General features: G+C 40.4%; 1 protein-coding gene across 2 annotated transcripts in view; it reads left to right on the top strand.

Moving 5' to 3' along the window:
* Positions 1-3,074: 3,074 nt before the first annotated feature.
* Positions 3,075-18,305, top strand: part of kdm7aa (lysine (K)-specific demethylase 7Aa) — a 28,141-nt gene continuing 12,910 nt past the window's right edge. For both annotated transcript variants that reach the window (XM_042511690.1, XM_042511691.1), the window contains exons 1-4: positions 3,075-3,172; positions 14,308-14,393; positions 14,883-15,000; positions 15,258-15,418. In XM_042511690.1, the coding sequence (XP_042367624.1) occupies positions 3,075-3,172; positions 14,308-14,393; positions 14,883-15,000; positions 15,258-15,418 (463 nt within the window). The remainder of the gene's footprint in view (positions 3,173-14,307; positions 14,394-14,882; positions 15,001-15,257; positions 15,419-18,305) is intronic.

Consider the following 18,305-nt stretch of genomic DNA (forward strand, 5'->3'; position numbering starts at 1 on the left):
ATTAAAAAAAGAAGAATTAAGATTTCTACAAGATACAGCCAATATAAATTTATATATGCTGCAAAGTGATATTTACAGCAAAGATGTTTCATGAAGTAAAGATATTATGACAGTTAACCGCCTCGTTAAAGACACGCAGCTTTGACAACAACCTTTATTTCAAATAATCTTACCTTTTATATTTAGATGTTAAACCGCGGTGTGCAGAATCTCCGGAAGCCATGCTCGATAAGTTACAGCTGCTGTCAAATGATGATTTCAGTGCACCATAACACATCCATGGTGCTCACAGAGAGGGGGCGGGCTCGCGCCTGCCTTGTTTGGGTAAGTAATGACGTCAGTATGTGCGTAGCGTGCGCGCCCGCATGGCATGAACGCGCAGAGAACAATGTCGCTATTTAGTCACGAGGTGGCGCCTCAACTTAATACTAAAACTGATGCCCCTCTGTATCATGTAAGGTATTTTGATTTGATTTAATATGATAAGCAATATATATAATGATATAGCAATAATAATAATAATATAATAATAATAATAATAATAATAATCATTTTGAATGCTTTTAGGTGTATTAGAGTATTTTACACTGTATTTCTACAATCTATACTTGTTCCACCATCACAATTACCAAAAAAGTCAATATCTGATCCATTTTTTTAAAGTTTGATGAAGAAAAAATATAATAATAATAATAATAACAATAACAATCATCATCATAATCAGAGATATTATTTATATATATTTAATCATAAATCATTTATATTATAAAAGTATATTTTATAATATATTATTTCCTCACTTTTTACATGTTCAATCTCCAATGGTAAACTCCAAAGTTAAACATTTCAAATTAGGTTAATTTTCTGCAATTTGTCAAGTGATGTTCTTGTGTGTTTTTGTTTTTTATTCCTTTTTTTAGGTAACTTTCAGCAACTTCTTACAAATTTCTTGCTATGTAAAGACATCAAACCAGCGACAATAATGGTGTTCACAGTGTATTCAACTCATGTTAATGTCTTTATTTTGTCATATTTGTCAGATAGCCAAAGTGAAGTCTAAGTAAAGTGTTAATCCTTTATCTTGCTTTACCCATGCAATTTATTTAGGCTGTAGTATCTTTCATTTATTACATGCTCATATAGTATCCTGTGAAGCTGTGCAAGCTTATGATAAATAATATAATAGGAAATTAATTTTTTAATATTTTTTTTTCCCAGGGTAAACTTGGTCCCCCGATGTTGCCTCCATGGCTATGGCCCTGTATTAGTGTGAATCTCCATTCATCAAAGGTGACACGAACACATCTAACATCTAACAAAGAAGTTCTGACCTCCACTTACGAGGCATAATTAACTTCCAGGAGGAGTGTTTACAGGCATGCGGTGGATCTACACACCAGACATGTCATTGCACTGCTCCCATTGACAAGAAAATAAACCTAATGTGAAGACATGATAACGATCTACTGGTGCAGGCTGCTATTATCACCCTAAGGACAAAGGAGATGTTTACATCCCGCTGCAGGCTGCACCAAAGAAAAAAAAAAACAATTGAGATGTGCAGAAGAACTGGGTGAATCACATGTGTCTCCAGTGCAGTGAGTGCTCATGAGTCCCTGCATGCACCGAGCCTGCTTGCCTATGCAGAGCAGCACAGATGGGCGTGTGGGGGGATGGGTGCTGTCAGCTCACAGATCAAGCTGTGGGTCGGTGGTCCCATTGCTATTCACCACACAAGCACGTAGGGCATGTCAGACACGCTCCATGGAGACATACCAGGGGTGGATATTGCGTTTTGGTTGTACTCTTCTGCAGCGTCTGCCACAGACTATCATCAGAGGAGCTCGCTCTCTGCTGAGAAGAGGTGTGAGAACACAAGGAAGATAAACTCTGCAACTGTGCAAATATTCTGCTGATGGGGCAGCTTTGGATTTGTGACACAGTTATGCTTTTTTTTCTCTCTTTACATCACATCAGCTGCACCTTTAGGCTTCTGATAAGTCACTGCTGATGATGCACATTTTTAAGTAGGGACTTTCAGCGAGTTTCAGTCAGCTAAAACACTTTTTACACATGGCTTAACAACATACGGTGTATTTTTGTTCATTTTTGTCTCCTTAATTGAAAACAGTATGATATTAATATTTAAGGAATTACTTTTTATGACTACAATAGATATTTTTAAATGCCTGTCCATCAAAGTATATGCAGACAGAAGATCCGTACAGTGTTAAATCTTTAAAACCTGAGCTAACTGGTTTGATTTCTTTCAAAAACACAGGGGGAAAAGTGATGACCAACTTGGGGAGAAATGTTCCACAAATTGCAAGATATTAGTAAAAGTTGATGAAGAAAATTTGTTTTAAAAAGGGCTTGAATTATTAGAAAATTATAATAAATTAGGGAAAATTTTCCAGAAAAATATTTTTAGAATATTATAATTCTGTGTGTAAGATTATGATACAGAAACAAAAAACTGTGTAATTTTTTTTTTAGATCATGTGCTTACCTTTTTTATCAGCCTTATATTTACAGTATCGGGCTGCTTAATATTTTCAGAAAATAAAACTTTTTTTTCAGGTAATTTTTTGTAACTTTTTTTCTCCCCATCTTTTTGAAAGAAAACAAACCAATTTTCAGGTTTCAAAGGATTAAAAATCCCTGCAATTGTGCAACGTTTTGATCGTATAATACACATGATACTCAAATAATGTTGCCATAACAATAATATTTTTGTTGCTCTTAATACACAGAGTACACATAGTAACCAGGACAACAAAGCACAACATTCTTTATTTAAACTAAAAATATTCAGATTTTGCTGATCGTAATATTGACAAAATCCCCCAAACAACGCTATTATGTAATTCCTTTGTTGGAAAAAGTTTGTGTCTATTGTTAGTGTGTGCCCACACAACCAGATGGAAATGAATAATTTGGAAACTGACGTCAGAGGTGGGATTGCCTAGAATGGAGGGGCTCGTGTCCGCTCGGCTCTCCGTTCGGGTGTTTCCGGACGGTGGGTTAAATCCCCGCCCCGCTTCATTCCTGCGTTGTTTGGGGACAGTAGGAAGATGGCGGCGGCCCCGCTGTACTGTGTCTGCCGGCAGCCCTACGATGTGAGCCGGTTTATGATCGAGTGCGACATCTGTAAAGACTGGTTTCACGGCAGGTACGTTGCCTATGATGTATTTTAGAGATGTGGCTCGTTGGAAACGACAAACACTGGTTGTTTATTAAAGAAAGGCGACGGTTCTGTGAGCGGTGTTGACTGGTAGCTAACTTAGCTTGCTAGCGCTAGCGTTGGGCGACGGGGGTTTTAAACCGTCTATTGACACGACTTTACGAAAGAAAGTGGGGTTTCTCTCTCTGAAATTTGCTTTAATTGACCCCATTGTTCTGCCAGTGAGATAAAAACTCCCCAACATGTACCCGGCTTGTGTACTCATGTTGTTATTTAACGTTATTGACACAAATAGAGCCAAAAGCAAATAGTTTTAAATACACGGATCTATCAGGATTGCTGAACTGTGTCAGTCAGCCTGAGTGATCAAAAGCTTGGCGGGGTCATCGCGACACAGAGAGGCTGCTGCATGTTTGCCAGCTCCTTGTAATCGTGTTGGATATAAATTTAATCTTGGTTTTGTTGTAATTTAACGGGTTAAAAGCCGGTTAAACCAGTGCACCACTGTGTGGCTTTGAGCTCGCAGTCTTGTTCACCAAGTTAGGTTACTTAAAGTAATGGCAACAACATTTTACTTTAAACTTATTTTATTAAACTACATTTCATAAACAAGTTCCATCTGTTTGGGCTCATTATGTTGGTTATTGTCATGCCCGATTTGTTGAAATTAATTTGTAAAGCTGAATATTTCCAAGATATGTTTGCAGTGTGAGGTTTTTTTTGGATTTTGATGTGTTTTTGTTGGTTTATGTTATTAGAAAGCAAATGGGAGAGAACAAGGAGCTTGTTATGGTCGGCCTTTTGATTGACAGCTTGAGAAATTTAAATCCCCCTTTCAGGCAGAGGAGGCACATGGTAGGGGACCCCTAGTGGTGATCAGGGGGACTATTTAAAGGTACCAGTCACACACAAGTCTCAGAAGTGATTGTGATCGTTTTTTGTCCTCATTTCTCCTTTTTAAATGTCCTATCCTCATTACTGATTAGTGGAGCAGTGGTGTAATAGATGCTTTTTATGATTCATGCTGTGTGTGAGGGGGTGTGTGGGTGGTGGATGTCAAAATCATTATGGGAAATTCATTATTGTGTAATAAAGATATTTTGTTCATCTGAGCATGTATGGCAGAGTAAAATGTCATGCATCTAGTCCACACCCGATACGATGATGAACAGCTCATGATGTGGGATGAAGATCATTCTGTACTGTTTTGGTGTGACAAAGTGACCTAGATACAAAAGTGTATCACAAATTTAAAAAAAGTAGGGTTACAAATTGGATACACTTATCTTAAATTGATTGTTGTCAAAATTAGCAATCAATTAATTGATCAAAAAGAGTTTACTTTAAATAATAACAGACAAAGCTCATAGCAACATACTTGACAGCATTGCGTACTTTCTCAACGATGGCAGATTAATAGAAAACGAAACAATGCGAATACTTTTGAACCAGGGCTACACGACTAGAAAAAAGGTAGCTAGTTAGAAAACCTACAACAACCAAAATGCACTGTGCCCTACCAGACCAGTAGACGCTCCTGCTGATGCCCAATGTAATGCGATCTTATCCGTTCAATACAATGGCTGCCAGCCGGTAACAAACAATCTTGTTCTATGGCTAAATGGTAAGCTAAAACATGATTCTGAAAACATGAGGCAAGAAATATGCAACGCACGAACATAATCTTGGTTCATATTTAATCAGCTTAGTTGTGCTGTTTGATCTCAGTTTTTCAGCCTTCGTTTTCACTGTGCAAGAAGCAGTATGGCGCCCACATTCTGTGCACAAACTCTCGTTATTACAGACAAACAGTGCACAAAAATATGTTTCTGAAAACATTTTAGTAGAAAAATAGGCAGTTTAGTGACATGATCTTGATTTATATTATTCAGTGCAGTTTGAGTTTACTATTTGATTGATTTTGGACTAAGTTTGAGAAAGAGAGAGGGACAGGTGTACTGTACTCTGTGTGTCTGTGGTGGTGGGCAATAGGAAAATGCAGAAGTTCAGCCATAGTTTAAGCAACAGCTTGAGAGCCTGCGCAACTCCACAGGATGAGGAGAGATATTTGGACACTGGTTACATAAAGGGCCGTTCACCTCAGTTAGTCTACACATACTAACCACATTGTTTTGATACAAATCTGGTTAGAAATCTGCAATTATCTCTTTTATTTTTCTTTTAAATTAGTAATCAGGTTGCATCACTTTATTTGGCACTATGAAGTCTTCTGAGGTGGCTATTACAAGGCAACAAGATTTGCTGTCAGTATTAAGAACATGTATTATAATTGTTGTCAGATTACATACTGTGTGTCAGACTCAGGTACCCAAAAAAAGACCTGATTTTTTAAAAAATCTGACTCTTTATTGATGTGGAAGTCCATAGGTGGACTCAGACAAAAGTTAGACATATCCCGTTCTTCAGTCCCTTGAATCACCCTGTGTGGGCGCATCTCCACGGCAACTGTTTATGAATACAATAATCTGTTTTTGCTTGTGTTGAAATGACGGAAGCCATTGCGTAACCACATTAAGTGCGCTGCCAAAAAACTCGGCGGCCAGAATTTGTGGCGCATCGGAGCCAAAAGAGACTGGCTGGCTGTGTGTCATGTGCAGGCAAGAAAAGGAACAAATGTTGGAGCTTCCCCCATTGATGACTAATAAGCAGATACACATACACAGAGCACAGCTCCAAAACCAGCCACATTTCCTGCCTCTTTCCCACGAGGCTGGCCAGAAGGAAAGGGATATTCTCTGGCTGTGGATGATGGCACGCCGCTGAAGTGGAGGGAGAGCAGCTCAAAATCCCAGCGCCTGTTTGACAGTTTGCTAGCTGAGTTGCTGTTTGTGTTTGTGTTGGGGACTTTGTCTCGCTGCCTCAGTTTCTGGAGGGTGTCCTGTTTTCCATCACCTGTATCTCAGTACACAATACAGCCTTTAACTGGATTTGGGCATGGTTAGCAAAACGCTGTGTGGCTTATCTGTGTCGGAGTAGTGATCTGTGACGTGAACTGGAAAGCAAAAACAAGACATGTTGGTCTAGATTAGGTGCTCTGAAAAGCTTGTATTGACGCACATGAGCCCCCGAGTCTATTGTATCACAAAAATACTGACATTTTCTTGGTCCATTTAAAATCCATGTATGGGAGATGTTTTTGTCGATGATGTAAAATTGAAATGTAGTAGGGAAACCTGTTTTTACTGCATGATCATGATTCATCTCTAAGTATTTGTCAATATCAAGTATTGATCTACCTTTTCCCCACATTTGAAGTCTGGATACCTCACTCCACAAATCTTGTCATAACTTTTATGTGCAGTAATGGTATTTAATGTGGCTTGTTCACTTCACGGTTGAATTTTATAGTTTAACTATCAGCACATATACAGATTTGATGCATCACTGAAACATAGTCGTATGAACAGCTCAACAGTGAGATTCTAGAAATGAATATTACATTCCTGTTCTGAATCCAGAGTTTGATTTTTAGCCATAGTGTTGCAGCCATGCAAGGCAGAATTACCACGAGCTATAAGCTATGAAACAATGTTAAATGCTCCTGTAGAAGCCAAAGTATGTGTTATATCAACCTTGTTTTAAGAGAAAATATTATTATTAATATTTTAGGCTCTTGATTTATCTCATTGTTGATTGGCTTTGTCTCAGGCTCAAAACTCTGTATATATGTATTTTTTCTGATATGTCAGTGGTGTGAATGAATGAGAAATTCACTTCCAGGACCAGAACTGTTCAAAATCTTGGCGATCACTGTTCAGCTCTATAGCTTTTGACAAAATACAGGGTAGATTTATTAGTCATTTTTCAAACATAGTTTAAAAAATTAAAATTCATCCATGATCCTGCTACATCTTTGACTGTGGTAAATGTATGCAATCACAGGAGCAGTTATTGTCATTCATTCTATGGTTGTGGCAATTTTTGGCAAACTTTGGTAAAGTTATTGCATTTTTGTGTGACGCCACCTGGATCCCCTGTGACTGCTGTCCATGTCATGCTTGTGTGTTACTGCTCATCACTTGTTTGATAGGTGTATGAATCACGAAAGACAAATTTTCCCTGTTGAATAATTTTAACAAATATCTTCAGAAGCAATAAAAATATCTACCATTTCCAAAGAAGTACATTTTTATAGAAGTAAAAAATAAAGTTGGTGTAGGAAAAAATGTGTTTTGGGTTTTCGTCTTTCCTGTCAATCTTCTCGTGACCTAGATTCAACTTTCGGTACCTAGGTTGAGTATCACTGTCCTGAAGGACTACATTACGCATCAAAACCAACTTTTAACTAGAGCCTGTAGTTTCGTTTACAAATGTTAGTTTGAACCTTGTTATTTACCATTTAGAGCCTCACCTAATTACAAGACCTGCTTCTGTAAATGGATTGTGTGCAAGATGCCAATTTACGTCAGCGCTGTGCTGGAAATCCTCACTGGGTCACGTCAGATCTCAGGGTTTACCCCGGCGTAGGTGTCAGCCACTCCAGTCAGCCCGTTGTCTGCTTTAGGTATGGACGGTGGGGGTGTTGATAGTCTAGCGGGACTCAGTGGGACAGAGGTAGTGATTGATGGGCGCTTCAGCAAGCCAAGTTCAATGCACCATCCGTCAACGTCGCACAGATTGTGAGCATACCAAAGAGAGATGGATAGCCTCTACAGAGTGGCTTTTTAGTGTTTACGCTAAGTGGATGGATGGACGAGCGGAAGGATTCTTCTTTGTTTTTTTTTTACCACTGTTGTCCAAGAAAAGAGACGTTTTGGGTCATCTGTTTGGATGTCTGATTAGTTAATTGGCCAAAGTAAAGAGCGGACTCATAGCTCCTGTTAAAAGCTGTGTTTACATTCATTAGCAAGGCTGTCTCTGGGGGCAGGGAAACTGCATTACATTCAGCTTGATCAATGTTGATTACGGGTCAACAGCCTCCAGTATTGATTAGCAGTCAGATTGAATTATGATATTAAAAGATTTAGCAGTTCTGCCATAAAACAAGCTCGGCTCAAGAGATATCACTCAATAAATCGTGTTCCATTTAATTTTCATGTCTATGCTGTTTGTATGTGCATTGAAAGCAACCAAAAATCAGAGCCAGACTTCTTTAAGCCGATTCTGAATTTTGGAGCAGATTTGGATCTCTCTGTGACATATTGAAACCATACAATGGACAACAGTACAAACTGGCTGGGAAATAATTTGGACAGTTCAGTAATACAGTTTACTTCTTAGTCATCCTATGTTCAGGACAACAAGGCCAATGTAATCCATGATATATTTAAAGAAACTGTAAAATTTAAAGGGATTTCGTGGCATCTGACAGTGAGGATTGCAGATTTGCAACCAGCTAAAAATTCTCCCAGTTAGAATTCCTTCTGTGTTCGTTGTTCAGGTGGTTTTTACTGGAAGCTGAATTATTAACAGAGGTCTCCTCCTCACTTTCACTTTACAAATCAGTGTTTCTCCTGTTGTTTGACAATTGAGATGGGCTGTTAGCCCAGCACCTGCTAATCTCAAACTCTCTAAAACAAACAGACCAGGTGATTCAAACTGGTAAAAATGCTAAATAAAGCCATTTCATGTTGGAAGTCGGTGTTTATCCGATCTGTTCGACTTGTTAGAGACAGGCCGAAATCACACAAAATCTCAAATGACCCTGTATAGAGCCAGTGTTGTTTGCCCATTCTGGGCTACTATAGAAACAAGGGGTGTAAATCAAAAGTTTTATCATGATGCAGTATTATATAATTTCTTTGGACAGGGATAAGATATTTTGCTGTCATCACAAAGTCTCCAAACTTCAATAGTGATTTGATTCCATTAAAGAGGCTGTGATTGGTATGAGCAAACATCTTTCAATATTCTCAGTGTGTTTTTCTTGGCTGCCTGCCTGGTGCTCAGCCGCTGGCACTGTTTGAATGTTTAGTAAAGAGGTGTGCTTGTGTAGAAATGGTGACACAGTAAAGGCAAAGGCGTATCTTTCTTCTTATTTTTAGTAATTTTCGGGGGCTTTTATGGCCTTCATTTGAAAGAACAGCTAGAGATGTGACAGGAAACAGGGATGAGAGAGTGGGAATGACATGCAGCAAAGGGCCAGCGGTCAGACCTAATCTCTGGGTCGCTGGAACAAATTCATACAGCCTCTGTTTATGGGGTACACACTCTCTCAACTGAGCTACCCAGCGCCCCACAAATGATTAACAATGATTACATGTATTGATGTTTTCACTTTGTATCAGTGATATTGGATCGTCAGTCATTGAATCAATATGTTGATTCAGACTGATGTATTGTTACACCTCATTTTAAGGTAATTAAGACATGAAGATTCTTTGTTACATATCATACATATTGCATTTCTGCCAATATATCCCCCTAAATCCTACACAGTGGACCTTATAAAAACGCTGATGGGCGAGTTCAGACTGAGTTTATCGATTGATGTTTTTTAGCTGCGGACAGTCACAGGACTGATGCCTTTGTAGGTTTTACAGGGGCACTGGGGGCCTTAAGACAACCATGTTGAACACATGTGTGAAAGTCGAGCCCTGGTGCTTGGAGCCTCAACTCAACCTGCACCTAAAACAATTAAGCTGTTAAAACTCCCCAGGGCTCCCTGACGCCCCATAAACAACAAAATGATCCTCTTTTGTTGTTTACCAGCTCACTTCAGAGAGGTCTGCTGCAAGCTGTAACCACTGCAGGGATGTTATGTCGCTTTTAGCTTGCTAAAATGATTTAACCAGTAATGCCAAAAATGACAGATCCCTATCCATCTGTCAGGGCTCAACAGCTCTTAGTGCCATCCAAGTCCAGCTCTGTTTATGTAAGCTTCGGTTGAGTGCGTTAGGAAAAGGGCCGTAAGAGTCAGGTGCTCCTCTGGGGTAGATAAAGATAGCCAGGTGTGTTTAACTGCCCTCATCTCCTCTCTATCTCCGTCTCTCCCACCCATCCATTAGAGATCTGCCAGCTCCCTAATGTAGGCGTGTCGCCGCCCCATGTAGAGCGGTTATTTAGAGCTGAAAATAATGGTGATGCCCGCCTCCAGCCTTTGTGTTTCTGCACTGATCATGGAGGACAATGAACCCCTCACAGTGCATGCACTAATGAATAAGCCCTCTCAGTCACACAGGAAGGAGGCTCTTGATGAGAGGAAGTGGAGGGAGAGGGGTTGTTGATGGCAGGGGTTTTAGCCAAGTACACACATCTCCTCTCATTCAGGAAGTTTTGCTTGGTAATCTGCTGCAGTGCCGTCACAGAATAACCCCCCGGTCTCCAGTCTGGCTTTGTTTTTATCTCTGTGAGACACACTGTTCGTTTACATGATGTTAGAAAAGGCAAGTTATTGTGTTAGTCCAACTACGACTTGACTTTTAAAACGTGTAAACATGTTAGTCCGACTGAAATCTCACCGAGTCGATTTTCTCAAAGTCAGACTCATGCACCTACATCAGTGGTTCTCATCAGTGGTGGTGTGTCGTGGTCCAAAAGTGGGTCATAGGTCCATTTTGAATGGACCGCAAGTGACTTGTGAACATATCAAGTTTTTTCAATTTTGGAGCACCCACCTACAGACTTTGTTAAGGGCTCCATTCGTCAAACCTACCTGTTTTTTTTTTACAGTACAGCAACTGTTTTTAGCTCAGGTCTATTTCTTAAAAATTTTAAGTAATTGCACTTTATTTTTTCAATATATTTGACCGCATTGTGTTCTAAATCCATGTGTTGTTTACATTTTGTGAAATAGAAAGTGGTTATTTATTTTATGTGTATTTTATTTAATCAAGCTATAACTGTAGCTCCACTTATCTGTGCATGTAAAGATTGCGTGTACTCTGTGGCACCTCTCTATCACACTATGCTCCGTTGTTTTCCTGCAGCATATGATAGCAAGTATTAGGATGACGTCGTTCACCAATCTGATCCCCGCTCTGATTGCTCTCCAACCAAATGTGTTTGGTGCAAGAACTGTTTGCACACTCTGCAGTGATGCAATACACCATCAAGCCTGAGCAAGGCAGGAAATGTTTCGCCCTCTTTCGCTTTCAGCCGAGCCCCCCCACCCTCCTTCTTTCATCTTTACATTCTCAAGTCTGCACAGTTTCACCAGCCTCAGAGCTTTGTGGTGTATTAATCATTACAGGTGACACATAAGCTGAGTCAGGCCGACCCATGTGGCACAGTGCCCTGATTTCCCACTGTGGCGTTACATAAAGAAAAGTACCAAGTCAGATGAGGACAACAAGGTCACCTCAGCTGAGCTCTCTCTGCTGCAGCTCTCACACATCTCAACCCTGGCTGCAGAGCGCTGTGACTCATGCTTTCCCCCAGCGAACGGCCACATGTGAACCAAGATTCCTGATACATGAGCTCGGCTTTAATACAGTGTTATTGTTGGTCATCCGCTTGCTCACGTGCAGGAGCAGGAGCACTTCTGTTTTTTTGCCATTTCCTATTTTCTCTGTGGATTTTGGAGGCAAAAACTAACAGTTGATTGTGGCAACTAAGTGCATGTTAAAACAAAAGTCTTGACAGTTAAATGTGCTTGTCTGCATTACTATTTCCAAGAAGTTTTTGCAGTGCAGCTAATAAAAGTACCAGATTACATTTGGCTAACTGGGGAGAGGCAGCTACTGTTGATATCCTGTTAGTGCTCAAGGGTGATAGGGGTCAGCATTCACACAATCTTACCACTTCCTGATGAGTTAATGGCCCTCGGCTTTATTTGCTTTACAGTTTCCTGCAATTCCTTGCAGATCAAAGCTGATAACAGCCTGCAGTCAGCTCCATCACTCCTGCAGTCCTTCAACTTTTCAAAAACAGACTGTTTATCAGCTACAAATCCATCAGTTATACCAGTGATCGACTTATGGCCCACGGGCCAAATCTGGCCCGTGATAGAGTGCTGGGAGACTCCCTCAACAATATTTTAATTCACAATTAAAAATAACGTGATTCACACTGGAAATTGATTTTGCACTTTTAGTATACATCGTTTCCAGAATGCAAAAAACAACATCAAAATAGAGGGTGTAAATAAAAAAAAAGAAATATCCAGGTCAAGTGAGGACATCTCAAAAAATAAAGCCATTTTCTTCTGATGTTAAAAACCACTTAAAAATGTCGATTGGGGACCTGTTAAGCACAGATTTGTGTGTAGCTTTTCTCACATCACTTAACCATAAAAATGACCTGTGTGCATGCTTGAGTCACACAAACATGCAGCTTGCAGTTTTTCTATCTCTAAATAGCCATTGGTGTCCATTGAGAATGACTGGCAACTTGGTTGCTGTTCCTGCTGCTGTGGAATGGGACTCTGGTATGCAACAGAGGAATGCATGTGTGTGTTGGTGCCTGTGGTTTGGCTGCTGCAGGACAGTCGGGGGTAGTGGTATAAAATGAATGACACTGTAGCAGATCCATTGGAGAAAAAAGCTGCAACAAAGTGCACTATCTGTAGAAGCAGTTGATGCTCAGCCAAGGTTTTGACCTTTTTCTGTATTTATGTAATGACAGCACAATAGGAGGACCAGGAAAAGCTCCCGTTATCCCAACAGAGTGCTGCAGGGATAATGTGTGTGTGTATATATATGCTTTTGTTAACCATGCACCTAATGCAGGCCTCTAACCAAAAAAAAAAACCCCAAAAAAACATTGACTTTGAGAAAAGAGATGCGGAGATTCAGATTAATTTTCAGAAAACTTAATTGTCTGTTGTGACAGAAAATCATCGTAGACGTGGCTCAGCGTGCAGTGCAAAATAAAATCTGACAATAAAAATACAGCATGTGTTCCTTGAAAAAAAACCCCAAAAAACCAGAATAAATACCTAATACAATAATTTAGATGAAAAATGAAAATACATTACTGTGTGCAAAGTGGCATGGTGTTTATGTACCTTTTATTGAAGATGATTATGTCAGTTTGAATGAAGGAGTTTTTATGTGTTTTTCTTGGCCAAGGGGACAAGGGGGCAACCGGAGAGCCACACGCCGCGAATCTCTCACAGAGTAGGTCCCCTCTTGAGGGAGGTGCTGAATTGCTAACTTTTTTTCTGGGTTTTAGGACTCATTACTTGGGCACTCTGTATGTAGCTTAGTCGATTTCATTATTTTGTGTTTGTACTACATTTTTTCTTGGATGCAACTGCCAGCTGTGGCGGCTTTGCAGCTGTTTTATCACTGCTTTGTTGACACCTCATGTGGGCAGATGTCTTCGACTTTGATTCCAGTTTGGAGGCTGATGTTAAAACTTTCTTCTGACTTGGTTGCTTGAAAATATGGTTTCAACTGTGTGGTGTGAAAATGGCATCATTATTGTTGAAAAGGCTTAGAAATGTGCTTCAGGTTTCTAACTCTTGTCTCGAAACCACAGAGGCACCGTTTGTCGAGCATTTGTTAAAAAAATTGATCAGAGCAAAAGTCCTTCTCCAGAGCCAAACTGTACTTTCTGTTTGTTTATCCTGAACCTGTAACCCCTGACTTCTTCTCTAGTAATACACACACACACACACACACACACACACACACACACACACACACAGAGAGTTTGACATTAGTGTGGTTGTGTGTTTAATTGTTTTAACTTGTCCAAGTCAGACGAAGAACATCGTGTTTTATGGGTGGAATTTTTGTTCATTAAGTAACTCTTTCTGCAGTTGATAACTGCTTACTTTTACACATTTAAGTCCCCCAATTTTTTGTTTCTTCAAAATTTCTTGCCGATAAAAGCCAAGAAATAATGCTGTTAAATTAATTAGCTACTATTTTGAGAATTATTTTATCATTTAAGTCAAGTTAAAAAGATGACTAAAATTCATCAGTTGTAGCTTGTTAAATGTGAACCTGTGGCTACTGACCGTTGGTTGGACAAAACATTTTGAGGCCTCACTATATGCTGTGTCATTGACATTTTTGTCTATAACTGACTTTATAGACCAAACAAATAGATAAATAAACTGCAGATAAATCAGTAAGGGAAATGATTTTTTGTTTTCAGCCCAACTCTAAAACAAAAACGCTGTCACATATGATAGGCATGTAGGATAGATCCTGACTCGTGTTTCAACATGTTGGTGTGAACTTGTTTTAACTGCATCTCCTGTCCGTCTCCAGCTGTGTGCAGGTAGAAGAGCATCATGCTGTGGATATCGATGTTTACCACTGTCCCAACTGTGATGTCGTACACGGACCCTCCCTGAGTGAGTACTGCTATTTCTCATTAGCGGCCTGTTTGTTTACCTCCTCTCTCTTTCGTATTATGTATCCCATCACACACTGTCCTCTAATTCTCCGTCTAACCCTCTCTCTCTCTCTTCAGTTTTCCCCCTCCCACTCTTGACTCTGCATGTTTGACTGCTCACAGGGGAAAAGGGACACTCAGTAGTGTTACTTAAGTCTGTTGGTTTTTTGGGAGGTGGGGGTGGGTCAACCTCAGAGAGCCCGGAGGGCAGACATTAACAGGCTAATTGAATGGTGTTATAAGCCCTCCACTTTGATTGGACAAGCCCCTCCATTTCCATCTCTTAGCTCAGAGGTTGAGTAGTGATTTTAATGTCCTCACCAAAAGTGGTGGTGATGATGATGTGCGTAATTCACCACTTTATGTGAGAACAAGCTTCAAGAGGGCAGCGGCATTTAAAATAAAATAAAACAACCCTGTGAACATCTGATGTCTCCGTTTGTTGCAGTGAAAAAGCGCAACAACTGCCACAGGCATGACTACACAGAGCTGGACGATGGATCGAAGCCGGTGCAAGCCGGCACCTCAGTGTTTGTCAAGGAGCTGCAGAACAGGACCTTCGCCAGGTAGATATCAATTCAGACACAACCCAATGTATAAGAAAAATGTACTCATGAAGCCGGTTTTACAATTCATTCTGTTGACGGTCCTACGAGAGATGCATCACATGTGCTGCATTTCCACTGTATACTTGAATACCAATACTGACATAAAAGTCCTCTTTGTGACGCACTCAAATGTTGCCTTTTGCAAAACATTTAAGGGTTCATGACTCAAGATGGGAACATATGAAGTTTACTGAACTTGTTCTGATGTTTTTTAGTGGTGAGGAGATCCTGATGCAGATGAAGGGCGAGCAGGTGACAACAAGGTACCTGGAGAGACACGGCTTCAGCTACCCCATCGTGGTCACAGAGATGGAGGGCCTGGGACTCAAACTACCAGCTCCTACCTTCTCCGTCAGAGACGTGGAGCAGTATGTTGGTAAGGACATTTCTTAATGAACAGGCTTTATTCTGCAGCGTAAAACAGTTGCCGTCAGCTGTATCAAGTTCACGATAACACTCTGGTGTTTATCCTCAGGGAAGGATGTGGGAATACACAGCAGCCTCAGTCTGCTTAAAAGCTAATGAAAGCAGCCAACACCGGCCGGCTAAGTGGCCATCGCTGAGCAGGCGCCATCTGTGTGTCAATAAGAACAGGTTTCTAGGTTCATGGGGTTTTAACCCACTTATCAGACATCAGGCGATGGCCGAATAACTTCTAAATGAGTGACGGCTAAGCTTTCACTACCCTCTCTATGACCACTGCGTTTCCTTATTGAGACGGCCTGCCACTTCCGAGCTCCTATTACAAGCCCATTACTGAGCCCACTGGTGTTTTTATCATTAAGTTCAGATTACAGACCCCCCCCTTTATATCCACCCTCATGCCTTATTGAGCATTAAGCCAAGGCACAGGTGTTGTGACCAGGGACTGAGTGTCGGGTTACATCTCTTACAGTTAGAAGACAATGAGACAACAGGAGTGAACGCTGATGTCTTCTGTGTGTCATTAGGGTCCAGACAGTTGTGTAGCCAGCTTGGTGTGTGGCCTATGATTGGGCTCAGTAGAGCATCGATGAGGGGTCTGTGGAAGTCTTATGAGGACTGAAGATTGGTATGACCGAGACACAGAACAACATGTAAATTTATAGGTTTATTTTTATTTTTGACCCACCACCATGTAACAGTATATGTGAGACATTGTTATGCTGGTGCCTATATTTAGACACATTCTTTGAAACATACAGCACACCAGGAACAATAAATATAGACTAATGGTGACACTTTACTTGGAATGAATTTACTTGACTAAGAGTTATTGACAAATGAGTGTTCAAAGCAAGTTAATAGGGCAATAACTTATAGAAACGTTGCATGCAATAATCCACCTTCCACCTTCTCTTCCCCTCTATTTGTCACTTTCTCTCTCTTCCTCTCAAGCACATGCACACACACATCTTGGAGAGCACAACTTGTCTTGCGCTCTCAATGGTTGTAGTCCTTGTCCAGCTCTAATTATAACCTACACTCAGCTTTTTGTCCACTCTCTGCATTTATTTTAACCATATTTGTGCACATTTTCTAAAAGCGTAGAGATACGAAAATGCTAGTTTCTGGGGAGCAACTGCGATGCATCGGTGACCCTCTCAGCACTAATCAGCTCACATACAGCTCTCAAGTGCCAATTTATTAGCGCCAAACTAACATTGATTTGCCTCCGATTGGGGAGCATCAAGAAATGGTGGTTGAAATCAAGGCCAAAGTCATGTACTGCGAATTGGGTATTAAGCGCCCTGGTCGAGACGCAAAGTTCACAATAAAAAAGACATTAGAAAATGAAAGTCAACTAATTTTCTGTCTTTTAGGCAGCACATTGGATAAAAACCCACTTTTCTTTTTCTAGATTAACATACCATCCAGTTTCAACAGTTAAAGATAAAAGACAAGTACTTAGCTGAGCACATAAAGATCTTTGCTTTTTAGACAAATTACATGCAACATAATTCTCTATACTACGTTTAGTACATAAAATAAGTCAGAGGCTAAAAAAAATGATAACACAATATGGGGCATGAATGAAGTTGCAATTAAGCCCATCTGTGACCTCAGAGCTCCATACATGACACCATGATCAGTCAAACATAGTAGGTTAAGTCAAAATATTAATTTGTCACCAGCTGTAAGACAGCGAGTTTTATCTTTTAGGGTGTTTTCATGATATTTCAAAAATCTACTTTCTGCCTGTTAAGATCTAATGTTGCTCAGAGCAAAACCAACTTCTAATTTCCACAGCTTGCCTCAGTCTGTGCAGCTGACGCAACATTCGTCCAGTGAAAAAGATCAGAGTGACTCTCTAAAAACATACTGGATTTCAGTGTTGGTTTGACCCTGAGGAAATGCTTCATCATTCAGGCAGACAGCACACATCTGTGGGATCCCAAAACTACCTTTGAAGAAGCTGCTGGATTTAGAAATTTAGACTTATCCCATAAGGTTTGTGTAGGAAACGCTATGTGGATGAATTACAGAGTAACGGATGCAGTGCTTAGATGAGTCACAGATGGGGCTATTATTTATAACATAATGCTGTGTATCATGCAAAGCAAAAGCAATACAACATCCTTATATTGGACAACACAGGGTTTCTGCTTTAAAAGTCATAAAAGGCATTTAAGTCATTAATATTGAAACATAAAATGTATAAAACAATGCATACAAGGCTTTCTGTTTTTCAAACAATGCATGATGATAATCAAGTCAGTGGAAAGCCACATGCAGAGTTAAAAACCGCACAAAACTGACAAGAAAACTTGTCATGTATTTACCAGTTCTGTTCTACCTGAAGTCACATTTTTGTAGCTATAAACGTTTGGGCTCAATTCTCCCTTTTTTAATTTTTATTTTGGTCTCCAGAATTTGCTCTGAAGTGGGCTGTTTGATTACTTTTTTCTGTTTCTGTTGGCTTTGTGGCAGTGGTGTTTGAGCGTGGCGTTGTTTGGTTTCCAGGCAGCTTTGTCTCTCACTGTGTGACTGACTGCCTCTACTCCAGCTGTTCTCTGTCATCAGACGCTGGCCAGCTGGGCCTTCAGAGGTGTCTGTGAGTGCAAGTGCATGCTTGTGTGTGTGTGTGTGTGTGTGTGTGTGTGAGGGGGAGAGAGGGAGAACACTCAAACTGGTAATAAAAAAGGTGAGTGGGAGGGGGTGTGGGGGAAAATACAACAACCAGCTGTCCCGCTACACACACTGCACCCTGGTCCTACTTCCGGCCCTACGTGTCACCCGAGTGTGATTTGTAGCGTCCCAACTGTCAGCTGCATTCGATGAGT

This window comes from Plectropomus leopardus, chromosome 22 (assembly GCF_008729295.1).
Source record: "Plectropomus leopardus isolate mb chromosome 22, YSFRI_Pleo_2.0, whole genome shotgun sequence".
NCBI classification, from domain to species: domain Eukaryota; kingdom Metazoa; phylum Chordata; class Actinopteri; order Perciformes; family Serranidae; genus Plectropomus; species Plectropomus leopardus.